The sequence below is a fragment of the Heterodontus francisci genome, chromosome 35, assembly GCF_036365525.1.
Source record: "Heterodontus francisci isolate sHetFra1 chromosome 35, sHetFra1.hap1, whole genome shotgun sequence".
Classification (NCBI taxonomy): Eukaryota; Metazoa; Chordata; class Chondrichthyes; order Heterodontiformes; family Heterodontidae; genus Heterodontus; species Heterodontus francisci.
The window spans coordinates 47,732,710-47,748,810 of record NC_090405.1 but is presented as its reverse complement, the minus strand read 5'-3'; the positions used below and the strand labels follow the sequence as shown (position 1 = coordinate 47,748,810).

Sequence of the window (16,101 nt, the reverse complement as noted above, 5' to 3'; positions counted from 1 at the left end):
TTTGGTCATTAGCTTATTGCTGTTTGTGGGAACTTGCTGTGTGTAAATTGGCTACAGTGTTTCCTACATTACAACAGTAACTACACTTCAAAAGTACTTCATTGGCCATACAGATCTTTGGGACATCCTGAGGTTGTGAGACAAGTAATACAAGTAATTTTTCTTTATGACCACTGTGGCATGATTGAAATCTGGAGCTCACTTTAAAGAGAATTACAGGTACAGACTCACTTTTCCCTCACTCCAATTTGCATCATAGAATCTTGGAAGTTTATGGCACAGAAAGAGGCCACTTGGCCCATCGTGTCTGTGCCAGCTGGAAGAAAAACAGCCACTCAGCCTACTCCCAGTTTCTAGCATTTGGTCTGTAGTCCTGCAGGTTACGGCATTTCAGGTGCACATCCAGGCAGCTTTTAAATAAGATGAGGTTTTCTGCCTCTACCACCCTTTCAGGCAGTGAATTCCAGACCCCCGCCACCCTCTGGGTGAAAAATTGAATCCTTCAGCAATCACTTTAAATCTGTGCTGCCTAGTCACTGACCTCTCTGCTAAGGTAAATAGGCCCTTCCCACCTACTCTATCGAGGTCCCTCACAATTATGGACAGCTCAATCAGATCTCCCCTCAGTGTTCTCTGTTCCAAGGCCAACAACCCCAGCCTATTCAATCTTTTCCTCGTAGCTGCACTTTTCTAGTCCTGGCAACGTCCTCTTAAATCTCCTCTGTACCCTCTCTAGTGCAATTACACCATATTGAAGTGCTTCTGATTGCCCTTCCACATTATGCATCTTGGGGTTGTGTTGATCTGAAATCAGCAAAGATTTGGGAAAAATTTTGGAATGTACCAAATACAAAGCATTTACCAAGTGAAGCAGAATGTATTTCCCAATGACAGACTTTGTTCCACAAAGTGGGAGGGAGGTAGACAGCATGCAATGCAACTCAGCTTTACCTCAAGGACAGCAGGTCTTTGAACTCAACCAGGATCAAGCAACGACTTTAAAAGATGCCTCCAGTTTTAGGCTGGGACCAGAGATGGCGAAGCAAGAGAACCTGTCGGTGGTGGTTCACTCTCCTGGAGATCTGCAACTGGTAATCAGTAGTTTCTTTTGCTTTATTCTATATATTATACCTCCCGGGGTGATCAGATTATGCTCTGGTCAAGCTGTAAGGCGAGGGAAACGTATGCATGCATTTGTTTTTTTCGAACTCTTGTGAATGGTTGGTTGAGTCGTGAATCATGCCTAATTAGTGCCTTCATTCTGTTCTGTAATTATAGAAACGGTTCCAAATTAGCAATTGAGTGAAAAGGGGTGCTTACATTTATATAAGGGCCAGAAAGTCAATCACGCCCAGATAATGGATCCGCACTGTACGCACCTGTTAGTGTTGTTCCAGGTATACAGTCATTTCTGCCTATTGCTATGCATTGGCTGCACGCCTACTTGGTGGCAGGTCAGATATCAGGCACTGCAGGCTGCTGAGATTCGATTCAGGACACCTCAGGTGACGGTGGAGGGCAAACTCAAAATCGCTCTGGGCCGAAGAGGGCTGGGCTACAGACTGCAGCTTCTTGCTATGGACTGGTGCAGTCTGGCTCAGTGTGGCACCGACAAGGGCACTGGCTGAGTGGGTTACAGGATACTGGCTCTCACTGTGCCTTGTAACCCCTAGGATACACCTCAGCAACCCTACAATGTGCCTCAGTCCCCCTATGGGTCTGTGTGAGAATAGAAAACAGTAAAGGTGTGACATTCCAGAAGTCCCTGTCTGCACTAGGCCCTCAGAGCCAAGGTGGCAACCATACGCACTGCCATGGAAGCTCCATCATAGTGGGCTACGCCGTCCTCTTCGTGCTGGACAGAATGGTCTCCTGCTCTGTGCGAAGCCCCAGCACAAGTTGGAGCTGTATTGCTCTACACTCCCACCCATTGTGCACTCGCACTCGGGCAGGCTGCCCATGCTCTGAGCATTTCCTGGTATATCAGCTGGTAGTCTCTTCCCTCAAATCCCTCAGCAGCAGAGCTAGCGCATGAGCTGGCCCCTGTGGCATCGTACCCCAGCTGCCCTGGCTTCTGCATATTTGTGGCCTCTGATTCACTGTGTGAAGAGCCCATCTCCAACCTATCCTGTAAAGCACTGGTTCTCAAACTGGGGTCCGCAGACCCCTGGGAGGGTCCGTTGAAACTTCCCGGGGGTCAGTGAAATAATGTGAAAGTGCCTACCCAGGGCAGCAGGAGACTGGCTGGGTGCAAGCTGGAAGGTTGGAGTGTCACCTTTCCATCTGAGTTCTCTGTAGCATTATAATTTATATGGGGTGATTACTAATTTGATTACTATTTGAAAGGGATCCTTCAACCAAAAAGGTTTGAGAATCTCTGCTCGAAAGTACATTCAGTGCCGATCTGTGAACTGACACTTGCTCAGGTCCGACTGAGTGACGCCTTCAGCAAGGCGAGCCTCCTCTTCCTGCACTGGCACAGGAACCTTCACATGGAAATGAAAGAAGGGCGGAGGAGCAGAATCTTTTAGTGGAGAGCAGGGGGATTTGAGTGGTTGCTGATAGCTGCAGTTTATTTTATTTTTATTTATTTTGAGATACAGCACTGAAACAGGCCCTTCGGCCCACCGAGTCTGCTGACCAACAACCACCCATTTATATAAAAGCAAAATACAGCGGATGCTGGAAATCTGAAACAAAAACAAGAAATGCTGGAATCACTCAGCAGGTCTGGCAGCATCTGTGGAAAGAGAAGCAGAGTTAACGTTTCGGGTCAGTGACCCTTCTTCGGAACTGACAAATATTAGAAAAGTCACAGATTATAAGCAAGTGAGGTGGGGGTGGGGCAAGAGATAACAAAGGAGAAGGTGCAGATTGGACCTGGCCACATAGCTGACCAAAAGGTCACGGAGCAAAGGCAAACAATATGTTAATGGTGTGTTGAAAGACAAAGCATTCGTACAGATTAGGTGGAATACACTGAATATTGAACAGCAGCAAGTGCAAACCTGAAAAAAAACCTGAAAAAAACAGTGGGTAAGCAAACTGAACAAACTAAGATGAAATGAAATAAATGCAAAAAAAGATTGTAAAAAAGAATGTAAAAAAAAGGAAGAAAAAAATAACTAAAAATGAAAGTAAAATGGGGGGCTGTCATGCTCTGAAATTATTGAACTCAATGTTCAGTCCGGCAGGCGGTAGTGTGCCTAATCGGTAGATGAGATGCTGTTCCTCGAGCTTGCGTTGATGTTCACTGGAACACACTGCAGCAATCCCAGGACAGAGATGTGAGCATGAGAGCAGGGGGGAGTGTTGAAATGGCAAGCAACCGGAAGCTCAGGGTCCTGCTTGCGGACTGAGCGGAGATGTTCCGCAAAGCGGTCACCCAGTCTGCGCTTGGTCTCCCCAATGTAGAGGAGACCACACTGTGAGCAGCGAATACAGTATACTACATTGAAAGAAGTACAAGTAAATCGTTGCTTTACCTGAATGTAGTGTTTGGGGCCTGGGATAGTGAGGAGAGAGGAGGTAAATGGGCAGGTATTACATCTCCTGCGATTGCAGGGGAAGGTGCCCTGGGACGGGGACGAGGTGGTGGGGGTAATGGAGGAGTGGACCAGGGTGTCGCGGAGGGAACGATCCCTTCGGAATGCTGACAGGGGAAGGGAGGGGAAGATGCGACTGGTAGTGGCATCACGCTGGAGGTGGCGAAAATGGCGGAGGATGATCCTTTGGATATGGAGGCTGGTGGGATGAAAAGTGAGGACAAGGGGAACCCTGTCACGGTTCTGGGAGGGAGGGGAAGGGGTGAGGGTAGAGGTGCAGGGAATGGGTCGGACACGGTTGAGGGCCCTGTCAACCACAGTGGGGGGAAAGCCTCGGTTGAGGAAAAAGGAGGTCATATCAGAAGCACCGTCATGGAAGGTAGCATCATCAGAGCAGATGCGTCGGAGACGGAGAAACTGGGAGAATGGAATGGAGTCCTTACAGGAGGTAGGATGTGAAGAAGTGTAGTCGAGGTAGCTGTGGGAGTCGGTGGGCTTATAATGGATATTGGTAGACAACCTATCCCCAGAGATGGAGACAGAGAAGTCGAGGAAGGGAAGGGAAGTGTCAGAGATGGACCATGTAAAGGTGAGAGAAGGGTGGAAATTGGAAGCAAAGTTGATAAACCACCCATTTATACTTCTTTGGCCTCCTTGTCTCGAGATACAATGGGTAAGCGCCTGGAGATGGTTAGTGGTTTGTGCAGCAGCGCCTGGAGTGGCTATAAAGGCCAATTCTAGAGTGACAGACTCTTCCACAGGTGCTGCAGAAAAAATTGGTTGTCGGGGCTGTTACACAGTTGGTTCTCTCCTTGCGCTTCTGTCTTTTTTCCTGACAACTACTAAGTCTCTTCGACTCGCCACTCTTTAGCCCCGCCTTTATGGCTGCCCGCCAGCTCTGCCGATCGCTGGCAACTGACTCCCACGACTTGTGATCAATGTCACAGGACTTCATGTCGCGTTTGCAGACGTCTTTAAAGCGAAGACATGGACGGCCGGTGGGTCTGGTACCAGTGACGAGCTCGCTGTACAATGTGTCTTTGGGGATCCTGCCATCTTCCATTCGGCTCACATGGCCAAGCCATCTCAAGCGCCGCTGACTCAGTAGTGTGTATAAGCTGGGGATGTTGGCCACCTCGAGGACTTCTGTGTTGGAGATACGGTCCTGCCACCTGATGCCAAGGATTCTCCGGAGGCAGCAGAGATGGAATGAATTGAGATGTCGCTCTTGGCTGACGTACGTTGTCCAGACCCATTTATACTAACCCTACAGTAATCCCATATTCTCCTACCACCTACCTACACTAGGGGCAATTTACAATGGCCAATTTACCTATCAACCTGCAAGTCTTTGGCTGTGGGAGGAAACCGGAGCACCCGGCAAAAACCCACGCGGTCACAGGGGGAACTTGCAAACTCCGCACAGGCAGTAGCCAGAATCGAACCCGGGTCCCTGGAGCTGTGAGGCTGCGGTGCTAACCACTGTGCCACTGTGCCGCCCCATTATCATGCAGATTGCGTAGAGTCACATGAAAGTGAGAAGGAAAGCCACCTTCCCCCACCTCCGCAATGTCTCCTCCAGTGTTGGACCTCTCCTTGGCCTTCACTCTCAACCTGCCCGTGAGTTCAGCACCTCTCTTTCCAGTGAGGGGAGAGCAGTCTCAGCTGCCACTGATTAACGTCTCCTGTCGCACCATATGAGCGACCTTCTCCTGCAGGAGAAAGGCAGCCTTCGAAGCTGTTTTGAGACTGAGCCTGTTATGGTCGTAAAAGAACATAAGAATCTAAGAAATCAGAACGGAGAAGGCCATTCAGCCCCTCGACGCTGCTGCACCATTCAAGAAGATCATTGCTGATCTTTTACCTCAAATCCACTTTCCCGCCTGATCCCCATAGCCCTTGATTCCAGTAGTGTCCCAAAATCTATCAATCTCAGTCTTGCATATAACAGCCAATGAGCATCGACTGTCCTCTGGAGGAGAAAATTCCAAAGATTCACAACCCTCTGAGTGACGAAATTTCTCCTCATCTCAGTCCTAAATGGCAGACCCCTTAACCTGAGACTATGACCCCTCGTTCTAGACTCTCCAGCATCTACCCTGTCAAACCCTCCAATAGGTTTCAATGAGAATAGTGCTAATGAGAGAGTTGTGGGGATGTGAGGGTTGCAATAATGGTGAGAGTGAGAAAGTGCAAAATGTGTGTCAGTGCATGTGCCTCACAGTACTGTGCTAAAATGGTACAACGTGGTACCCTGATTTGCATATTGAATGGGCCTTGGGAAAGATAGGGATACCATTAATGGGAATGTGTCAATGATCTCATTCCCCAAGCCCCATTTACTGAAGTGGCACAGTGGCGCAGTGGTTAGCACCGCAGCCTCACAGCTCCAGTGACCTGGGTTCAATTCTGGGTACTGCCTGTGTGGAGTTTGCAAGTTCTCCCTGTGTCAGCGTGGGTTTCCTCCGGGTGCTCCAGTTTCCTCCCATGTGCCAAAGACTTACTGGTTGATAGGTTAATTGGCCATTATAAATTGTCTCTAGTATAGGTAGGTGGTAGGGAAATACAGGGACAGGTGGGGATGTGGTAGGAATATGGAATTAGTGTAGGATTAGTATAACATGGGTGGTTGATGGTTGGCATAGACTCGGTGGGCCGAAGGGCCTGTTTCAGTGCTGTATCGCAGAAACTAAAACAGTAAGCTTCAAAAATCTCCCTCAGGAACTCTTTTAACAGGAGCAGTTTTAGCTGTAAACATAGTTGTAATACTCAATGAGCATGATTACGCATGTGGTGACATATTATGTCTCCATGTAATATAAATCATTCCCTTTGTAAACTTGACTTGTCAATTTGAGGTCATGTAAAACTGCTACAAGCAACTAACACTAGCTAAAGGGTTTTAAATTATTTACTCCATTGTTTCTGGTGTGTACAGGTTTTCTATGGGTTTGTTTGCGGTCTCACTCCTTACAGGGCTGCTTTTCATAGACCTGACAATCACACATAATTTACTTCAGGTGTGGAACGAGATGCAGTGGTTTTTGTCGAGGTTCATTCCAAGCAGCTCGGTAACACAGGAGTCTGTGTTCTATGGGCTGTTCCCAGGGACGCACACCGAGACAAACATCAACTGCTGCTGGAGGACTATCAATTCGGTGAAAGACGCCCTTTGGTCTGCCCGAAACTTGCTGGTCTTCCAGCGAAAAGAGTTGTCCACCACCGAATGTTGCAGACTGGCACATTCCAAGATCCAGGACTACGTGCTGAGGGATGCACTAAAGCTTGGGGCAGCCGCAGCAAAGGCTCAATGGGGAAAGACCACAGTGTAAGGTCCCCCCACCAAGCTGAACTGAGGGGCTGGATCCATGGAAAACCCCTCGAACTGTATCGGGAAAAATTTCATTTGCTGTAAAATGTAAAAATGTAATTGGCATGACAAATGTGAAATGGAAGGGTTGTGAGGCAACTCATGATTGTAATGAAGCAAACGGTCCTTTGCACTGTTTGTATTTTTTGGTGCTGTTTGAAACTGTTTGGTAATGTAATTTTTACAGATTTTTATGAATAAAGTATATTTTGGAAATTAAAAACAATAATTTACTTAGTGAAAGAACAAATGTTTCAGCAGTGTTAAGAGTTGAGGGAAGGTTACGTAGCAAAGTGATGTTTCAGGACAGTTGTATTCCCAACAGCTGTGACATTGAATGGCAGCCAGTTCAAAGTTTGACCCTCACGTGGAGTGACGTCTTTCTGCTGCGGTTCCCCGATTTTCCTCCATAACTTTGTGGAAGAAAACAACAATTTGCATTTATATTACAAATTTATCGTCGTAAAGCATCCCCAAGCATCTTCACAGGAGGGTTATCAAACAAATTTTGACACCGAGCCACAGAAGGAGATATTAGCCAAAAGTGCTGGAAATACTCAGCAGGTCTGGCAGCATCTGTGGAGAGAGAAGCAAAGTTAACGTTTCAGGTCTGATGAATCTGATGAAAGGTCACAGACCTGAAACGTTAACTCTGCTTCTCTCTCCACAGATGCTGCCAGACCTGCTGAGTATTTCCAGCACTTTTTGTTTTTATTTCAGATTTCCAGCATCTGCGGTATTTTGCTTTTATATTAAGGAGATATTAGGCCAGGTGACCAAGTTGCTGGGTCAAAGAGGTAGGCTCCCTTGGAGGAAGGGAGAGAGGTGGAGATATATAGGGAGGAAATCTGAGAGGTTAGGCCCTAGGCAGCTGAAGGCACAGCTGCCAATGGTGCAGTAGTTAAAATCAGGGATGCACAAGTGGCCAGAATTGGAGGAATGCAGAGATCTCAGGGAGTCGTAGAGCTGGTGGACATTACAGAGATAGGGAGTGGGGGAGGCCATGGAGTGGTTTGAAAACAAGGATAAGAGTTTTTAAATCGAAGTGTGCCTGGACTGGGAGCCAATGCAGGTCAGTGAGCACAGTGACTGATGGTGAAAATGACGGTTGGCACCATTCCTTTGGGCTTTCCGCTGAAGTTACAGGGATTGGTTGGTGCCGATCTCATACACGCCATTAATAGTGGCACCGGGTCAGAGGTCGGGCACAAAACAGAGGGAGCAATGAGAGACCGAGTCACTGTCGGCCACTCCTATATAGTTCCAAGCCTCTTGTTCACAAGAATTGGCAGAGATCTGGGGATGGGTCACCCTGTAGTCATGTGGTCACTGCCCTGCCAGTCTGTGCCACAATAATCCAGGACACTGTGCCAGCCAGTAGTCCCAACCTCTCAGTGACAACTGTGATTGTCACTCTCAGCAAATTCACATTGCCACATGTCTTTGAGACAAGGCGATTCACTCCTTATTTCTGGGGTGTCATGACTTTTAAAACGCTAGCTGGTGACGGATATTTTTTCAAACGTTGCCCAATCATCAGTGCACCCTACCATGACATACAAGATGCTGAATCCAGGCCTCCAGTGTTTGGAGGATCCCAGTGAACGGGGCCAAAGTGTGTTAATGCTGCATGTTAACATCAACATTATAATACAGTTGTGAAGGGGGGGGGGGGGTGGGGGGGACATATTCTGCCTGTAGAGCAGGTGTTTCAGCAGCCTGTGCTTGGAGGAAATGCCAGGGAATTAAGGGAGAATGTGACACCAGAACAATTTATTTGGAAACTTAAAATCCAAAAGAGGAGGAAATTTTTCAAAATATCTCAAGGTTGAAAAACAACAGAAGCATCTTCCTTAATGTGCATCAAATCCATAAAAAAAGCTGCACCCTCACGTCAACCTAAACTTCCAAACCAGCCAATATCACTTCAGCAGAACTGTCTTAAAGCTTCTCAGTTTACATAATACCCAAACATGTCTGTATTTACTTAAATGTAAAATCTCATGGAAAACTTCATCTGGCATAGAACAATGTGTCAACCAAATTGATCAGTGTTTGGCTATGATGAGTATTTTGGCTCAGAATCATCCTCTGTAAATCAGCTGAAATGAATAATGTTTCAACCAGTTTGACCAACAGGTTTGCCCTACAGCATTGGTGAATTACACTTCCTGTTGCATGTTCATTTTGATGAACACTTGCTTTCGCTATATATCCCCGGAGTCACTTTGCAGTATCAGTGGTGGCGACACCAATGTCAAGTGTGACCATACTGTTAAGACCAAGGCAGGAGGAGTGCACTGTTAATTCAGTCCCATTTCTCCACAGGTCACAGCATATCAATAAATTTTCCCACTTACCGAAACAGCCAATCAGATACTCTATTTGAAGGATTTTTGATTTACAGCTGTTTCATAGGAATAAAAGGAATTTAAAAAAATTAGAATGCCATGATTTGGAAAGAAGTTCTTTGTTTTGGCGAGGTGTCCCAAAGTCGAATAGTTGGATGCCACGCAAAGTCTTTCCAGGCGAGGTTGATGAGCAGTCTGTGTTGGGTAGGCGTTCAAAGAAATTCAATTGTAGGAGGCTTCACATAGGTCTTCCATGAGGAGTGTAGTGACAGGTGTCAGTTCTCAAATTCAGTGCAAAAGTCCTTTTTTTAAAGATGCAAGATTTCTGCAAATTCAGGGTTTCTTCAAAAATGCAGGAAGCAACAGTACCACTTCATACAAGCTTTTGCTTTTCAAGAGCAAAGATTCTTTACAGAGAGGTAATACCTTTCTGGTTTTTCTTCTGATCTCCTGGCAGGTCCAAAATCAAATTCCAGTTGCCTGCTTTAGTCCAAACCCACTGGCTTTTAAACAGTTCACAATGAAACCAAAACCTTCCAGAAACAAGTCACATGCCAAGTCATAAATTCTCTCTTGTCACACAAAGGGCAAGCTCTGAGGTCAAACCCCCTGCTGGTTTCCTTGAAATTACCTGGTTTCCAGTATTTGTTTACTAGTCAAAACCAGCAACCTCTCGTTGACCCTGCCTTCCTTCCAAAAGCAACTATAAAGTTCAGCCATCTCCAGATGGTACAATGTCCACTGAAATCCTTTTCAGTTTTGAAAAATATAGAATCCCAAATTTTAATACCAAAAAAATGGAAATCCTCGTAACAATGCAATGCACTTCTGCTGTTTGCTTGCTGGTTAAGGTGATATATTGGTTACAATTCTGAACGAGCAAACCGGACGTTGTGAGTTTATAATTCTATCAAAACTAATTAGTAACTAGTAACTCTGAAAGGTGCTGGGTAACTATTCAAATCCGGCCTGATTGTGAGGCCCCAGCCTCATTTGAATTTGGCAAGTAGACGGCAAACAGGTATTAAGATCAGGCTGGAGTGGCCTCTAGCATAGTAGGTTGTGGGGACCCGGGGATTTGGGCTGCGATCGTGGAGGATGGGAGTCTCCTACACCTCCGGAGCACGCAAAAATAATTCAGCACGTACCTTTGGCTGGGGCCTGTTCTCCTCAATCACAACTTGTAGCACTATGCAGACACTGACCAGAAATGGCAATTAGGGGTCCTATTTATGCCGCAGGACCCTGATTCCCATATTAAAGGAGACCTTCCCTGGAGTTCTGGTTGAGATCAGCTAACATGGCTCAGAGTGGCAATGTTGGGAAAGTCAGTGAAGGGAGAGCAGGAAGGCAGAAGCGGTACACTTCCCACCGTCCGCAGTTCAGGTTATTGGGACATTTAAAGGAGAGTCATTACTCCCTGCCTTCATCTATCATGAATATTTAGATTAGTATGCCCAAACAAGGATGAGCAAGAGAGAGAGAGAAAGAAGATGGATGTTTCAGTCTCCTTTAGACGTACATTTGAAGGCCAAAAATGCAATTCCAGCATTGTGCCCATGCTCTTTGCTGAACTCAGCCAATCTTGCCCAATAATGCAAGCTCAGCACATTTAAACACTTCTGTGGCAGACATGACACACTGGAAATGCCACAGAGGTCAGAGGCTGGCATGTCAGGCACCAGCAGTATGTGAAGGGCCGCCGCTTACCCTTGAAGCACTGTCATGTTTTTGCACAGAGATCCATTTGAAACATTGCCTTGTGGAGACTAAAGAACTGAGAGCCAGAAACTAAGATTCAAAAGCGCAGGCCGTTTAGGAGTAATAAACTATTTTTTTCATTATGGGTCAGAAAGCAAGAAAGACGGACTTGCATCTTTCACAATCTGAAGACGTCGCAAAGCATTTCACAGCCATCAAGTGTAGTCACTGTTGTAATGTAGGAAACATGGTAGTCAGTTTGTGATAATGACTGGATAATCTATTTTTGTGATGTTGGTTGAGGAATTAATCTTGCTTCGCCCCTGTTCTTCATCAAAATAGTGCCTATGGGATCTTTTACATCCACCTGAGAGGGCAACCTTAACATCTCACTCAAACGATGGCACCTCTGCCAGTGCAGCTCTCCCTCAGTACTGCACTGGAAGTGTCAGCCTAGATAAAGTGCTCAAGGCTCTGGAGTGGGCCTTGAACCCACAACATTCTTATGTAGAGGCAAGAGCGTTATCAATTGAGTCAACTGTTGACACCTTTGTAATTATAGCAGTAGAATCTCAGTGTTGTGATTTCTATCTCAATTATGAAGGATTAGACCTTTCTGAAGAACATTTTCCATCCTCTCTTCGCAGGAAAAACGTCCAGTCCCAGAGCCAGGCCCGAATGGTAAGTCTTCTTACTCCTTCCTAACTGAGTTTCTCCTAAGTTTTTTTTTGTTACTTAATATTTATTTCTAAATTTCAGACACAACACCCTGTGTTAATGCATTAATCTTTAGGTAGCAAAATAATTCAGAATTTACCCTTTATCATATTCATAATATCCACCACTATCATAAATAAAAATGATACATCTGTTACAGCCAGTTGAGGAGGGGATCTCAGTTGCCCTTCCTCTTGTTTGACCGCAACAGGATTTATTCCTTTTAAACGGTGGTTGTGCTTACCACCTCTGTGATTGTTGTACCTTTTACCTTTACTGTGATTGGGAAAGAACCAATCGTACAGGTTTTCATGAGTTTAAACAAGAAAGAGGTCAGTTTATTAATCTTAACACTCTAACCCCGATTTAAAAATACAAAAAAAAATACGCTACACATTCACACACACGCTCACACGAGAATCACGCACGCAAATAGATTACGGAGGGAAAATAGATTTGGTAGTTGGATTAAAGTCCAGAATAAATGGAATTTAAATACACAGTCTGTGAAGTGGGTGATCCGGTAGTCCTCAGCTGAAGCTGTATTCTTGAAGTCCTTGCTGGTCACAAAGTGCACTTTGTGGTTGGCCTGCTTTGCTCAGGGTTTTCTTGAAGGCTGAATTGTAGTTGGCTCTCTACCCTTGGACCTTGGCTGTAACAGTCTGTAGGCTTGGAGGGTTCACGGTCACAGATGGTTTTCAAATTTGATGTTTTCTGGGGAGAGAGATAGAGAGAGAGAAAGGGAATCCCACAGCTTTCCCTGCTGCTGCAGTCTCAGTTTCTGCTTGTCTACTTGCCCAAAGGAAAGATAAACAGCTTCGCCTGAGATGGACAGGTGGCCACATGGCTGCTTCAGGTTTTCTAGAACCTTCTAATGAAATTCAAGGTGAGGAATTGGCGCTACATGCCCCAGGATGCCAATTTACACTTGGAGGGGGTTTGCTCTTTGAAAGTTAGTATGTTAGGATTGCCTTGACCGTTGTGCTAATGAAGCCATTTTAGGTAGTTCAATCACTTAGAGCAAGCCATTGTCCTGGGTCCATGTTGCTCAAACCTCTGGCTTCGGGTGGATCTTTTAAATATGAAAAGGTGTTTCAGATGCAAATTGCGGTGGCCATCTTGGTTGCTAGTTTTTTATGTTACTGTAGGATTTTTTCCATTAAAAGTCTAATGTAAGTTTTTAACCAATGAAATTAATATTTCTCATTTGGCAATATGGGGTTTTCTTGACACATGTAATTCATCATTGATCATTTCATAGAATCATAGAATGATACAGCAGAGAAGGAGACCATTTGGCCTATAGTGCATGTGTCGGCTCTATGTGATAATGTGCAATTAGTCCCACTCCCCTGCTCTTTCCCCAAAGCCCTCCATATTTTCCTTTTCAGGTATTCATCCAATTTCCTTTTGAAAGTGACTATTGAATCTCCTTCCACCACCCTTTCCGACAGTGCATTCCAGAACATAACTCACTGCAGAAAAATTGTTCTCTTTATCTCCCCTTTGGTCCTCTTGCCAATTATCTTAAATCTGTGGCCTTTGGCTTTGACCCTCTTGCCAGTGGACAAAGTTTCTCCCTATGTATTCTATCAAAACCCTTCATATTTAAAAGCAAAATAGGGTTGTGGTTAGTTGGAGTGTTAACAATGGAAATTGGTGAAACGTAATAGGGCTGGTAATTTTCTGTGCCAATGCTTGGAAGAATGGAATGCAGTGTTATAACACCCCTGATACTGTAATACATAATTGGGTAATATTTCCTGAAGCTAGAGCTGAAGACTTGGAGCATTGTATTGGTGAAATTTTCCTGTAAACACTAAGAATGTGGAAACATCAGTTTAAAAAATGTACACAGGTAATAAATCTATCCTGAAGTGATCTATTTAAACCAGTGTCCTTGTAAATTATTGCATGATGAAAGCAACTCATAACCTCAGTGGATCCTTCATGACATACCAATTGTCCTCAGCTGGTGTTGGGTTAGGTTTAGGGTCTTTACAATCACTGCAGATCCTATTCAGGCAGGGAAAAAGTTATCATTCTCTTTATGATCGATGACGGACAGGAAAAGACACGCTGGTCCATGCAGCCAGTCCTGGATAATTGTCGTACTTTGTATATAAAGACTTGAAGACTTGGATTTCGATAGCGCCTTTCACAACCTCAGGATATCTCAAAGTGCTTTACCGCCAATGAATACTTTTGAAGTGTAGTCACTGTTGTAATGTAGGAAATGCAGCAGCCAATTTGTGCACAGCAAGATCCCACAGACAGCAATGTGGTAGCAGATAGTCTGTTTTTGTGAAGCTGATTGAGGGATAAATATTCGTTAGGACGCTGGGGATTACTTCCCTCCTCTTCTCTGAAATAGTACCATGGGATCTTTTACACCCATCTGAGAGAGAAGATGGCGCCTCGGTTTGATGTCTCATCCCAAAGACAGCACCTCCGACAGTGCAGTACTCCCCCAGCACTGTACTGGAGTGTCAGCCAAGATTTTTTGTGCTTAAGTCCTGGGGCTTGATTTGAAGAAGCCTTCAACATTGTGATCTGTGGTGGGGGTGATGGCGGGAAGGGGGCCTGAATATGGCTCTGGATGAGGCCCACCATGGACCTTGACGCCAACAGGGCCCGGCCTGATTCTCCCCACAGGGGCAAGGCTCCGTGGCGGCCCCTCCATCACTGGGCGACAGGCCCACAAGTTGAGTATTCAAATCAATCAAATGAATTAATTTACATACACTTAGATCTTGAGGGCCCGCCATGATCTTCGGCACGGCGGCCAGCACTCCCGTGCCTCCAGATCCCCGTCTGGGGAAACGAGGCATGACACTGGTGGGGAGGGGGGGTGCAGGAGGTAAGTTTATCAGGGCGGGGTGATGGGGGAAACCGGGTCAAATGCACGTAATGGGTGTAGGGGATGTTGGGAAGAGTTGAATCTTAAACTTTGTGCAGTTTGTTGGGGGAAGGGTCAGATGTAAAAGATAAGTGTTTTGGGGGTGGGGGGACGGGCAAATTGTTACCGTAATTGTATTGGGGGGGGGGGGGGGGGTGGTGGGAAAGGGGCTAAAGAAATGTATTTAATTAATTTTGGTGTCTATTTCCTAAATATTTAAATAAGCAGACAGGGATGGCTGCCCATTAAAAATGGCACCAGCACCTACGCACAGGCAGCTGACATTATTGCCGGGGAGTGACTGCCCGCCTGCTCCACGTAATTGGGGGGCAGGGGGCAGGCCATCCTGACTGTTTAAATGAGCCACCGTGCTTAAGATCGCGGCAACTCTTTGGCGTGCAGCCCGCACGGGCAGGCCACCATTGCGGGCTCATAGAAACCAGCCCCTGGAGTGGAACCTGAGCCCAGAATCCTCTCACTCAGAGGGGAGAGCACTACCAATTGAGCCACAGTTGACCGTATAGCAATATATAGACTCCCTGCTCCATCCAAAACCATGTAAGGCCTCAAATCTGCTGAGTTAACCATGCGGAATAACCCCATTGTTGCAGGGATAGTGCAGGTAGAGTTTGATTGGCATCTTGCAGGACTTGCAACGTTGCCTAAAAATACATCTTTCCAACATTTCTTTAGCAATCTGAGCTGAGTTGTGTTTTCTCTCATACTCTGAAAGTTTAGTAAATCCAGGAAAGGTTTCCGAGAGTTGGGATGCCATTTTTCAAAGAAGTGCATGAGAGGCATATCTCCCCAGTAAACTGCACACAAGTGAGATTTCCCATTGGTTACAGGGTAAATTCTCGAAATGATTTTGAGACACTTAGTGGGTGCACACTCGGAAAAGCTTAACTTGCCAAAAATAGGCCAATGGAATAGACAGAATAAATGATATGATGGAATCCATTAGTGGATTGATGGATATGGCGAAAAGGTGGAATTGAGCTTTATCAAGATGTCAGCTTGGACTCGAAAAGTATTTTATCTGCTGGTGTGTTCTACAAATATTACTGACATAGTGAACAAGGCCTTTGGAAACTTAATAGTTTAAAAATATTTTAATTTCTTGGACAGCAGTTGCTTGGTAGTACAGAACCCGAGTGTTGCTGAAAAAAGAGAAATGCTGTTGAAGCTTTTCATCTTGCACACATCAGGACTGATGCAAGAATGCCAAATTTCAAAGCGAGCAGCAGTTTATACTGGATGAGAATAAGGTACTGATTGGTTGGCAAGTCAACTCTACTCGAGGCGTTGCCATGGAGAATGCACCAGGGGACTACTGTCCCCCACGCTTTTGTTTGATTCAAAAAAGGTGCAGCACCTGGCCATGTTCCTTTTGCCTGCAGAGGACGGGTCCCTGAGTATGAATATATGTAGCTTCTAGAAAATATAAGTGAGGAATCAGGCCTAATAATATGCCTGTGGAGTGCCTTGGGAAGTTTTTCTACATTAAAGGCACTATAT

General features: G+C 45.6%; 1 protein-coding gene across 3 annotated transcripts in view; it reads left to right on the top strand.

Annotated features, from left to right (window-relative positions):
• The first annotated feature begins 860 nt into the window (after positions 1-860).
• Positions 861-16,101, top strand: part of LOC137350661 (sorbitol dehydrogenase-like) — a 75,452-nt gene continuing 60,211 nt past the window's right edge. For all 3 annotated transcript variants that reach the window (XM_068015477.1, XM_068015478.1, XM_068015476.1), the window contains exons 1-2: positions 861-1,091; positions 11,615-11,648. In XM_068015477.1, the coding sequence (XP_067871578.1) occupies positions 876-1,091; positions 11,615-11,648 (250 nt within the window). In that variant the 5' untranslated portion in view covers positions 861-875. The remainder of the gene's footprint in view (positions 1,092-11,614; positions 11,649-16,101) is intronic.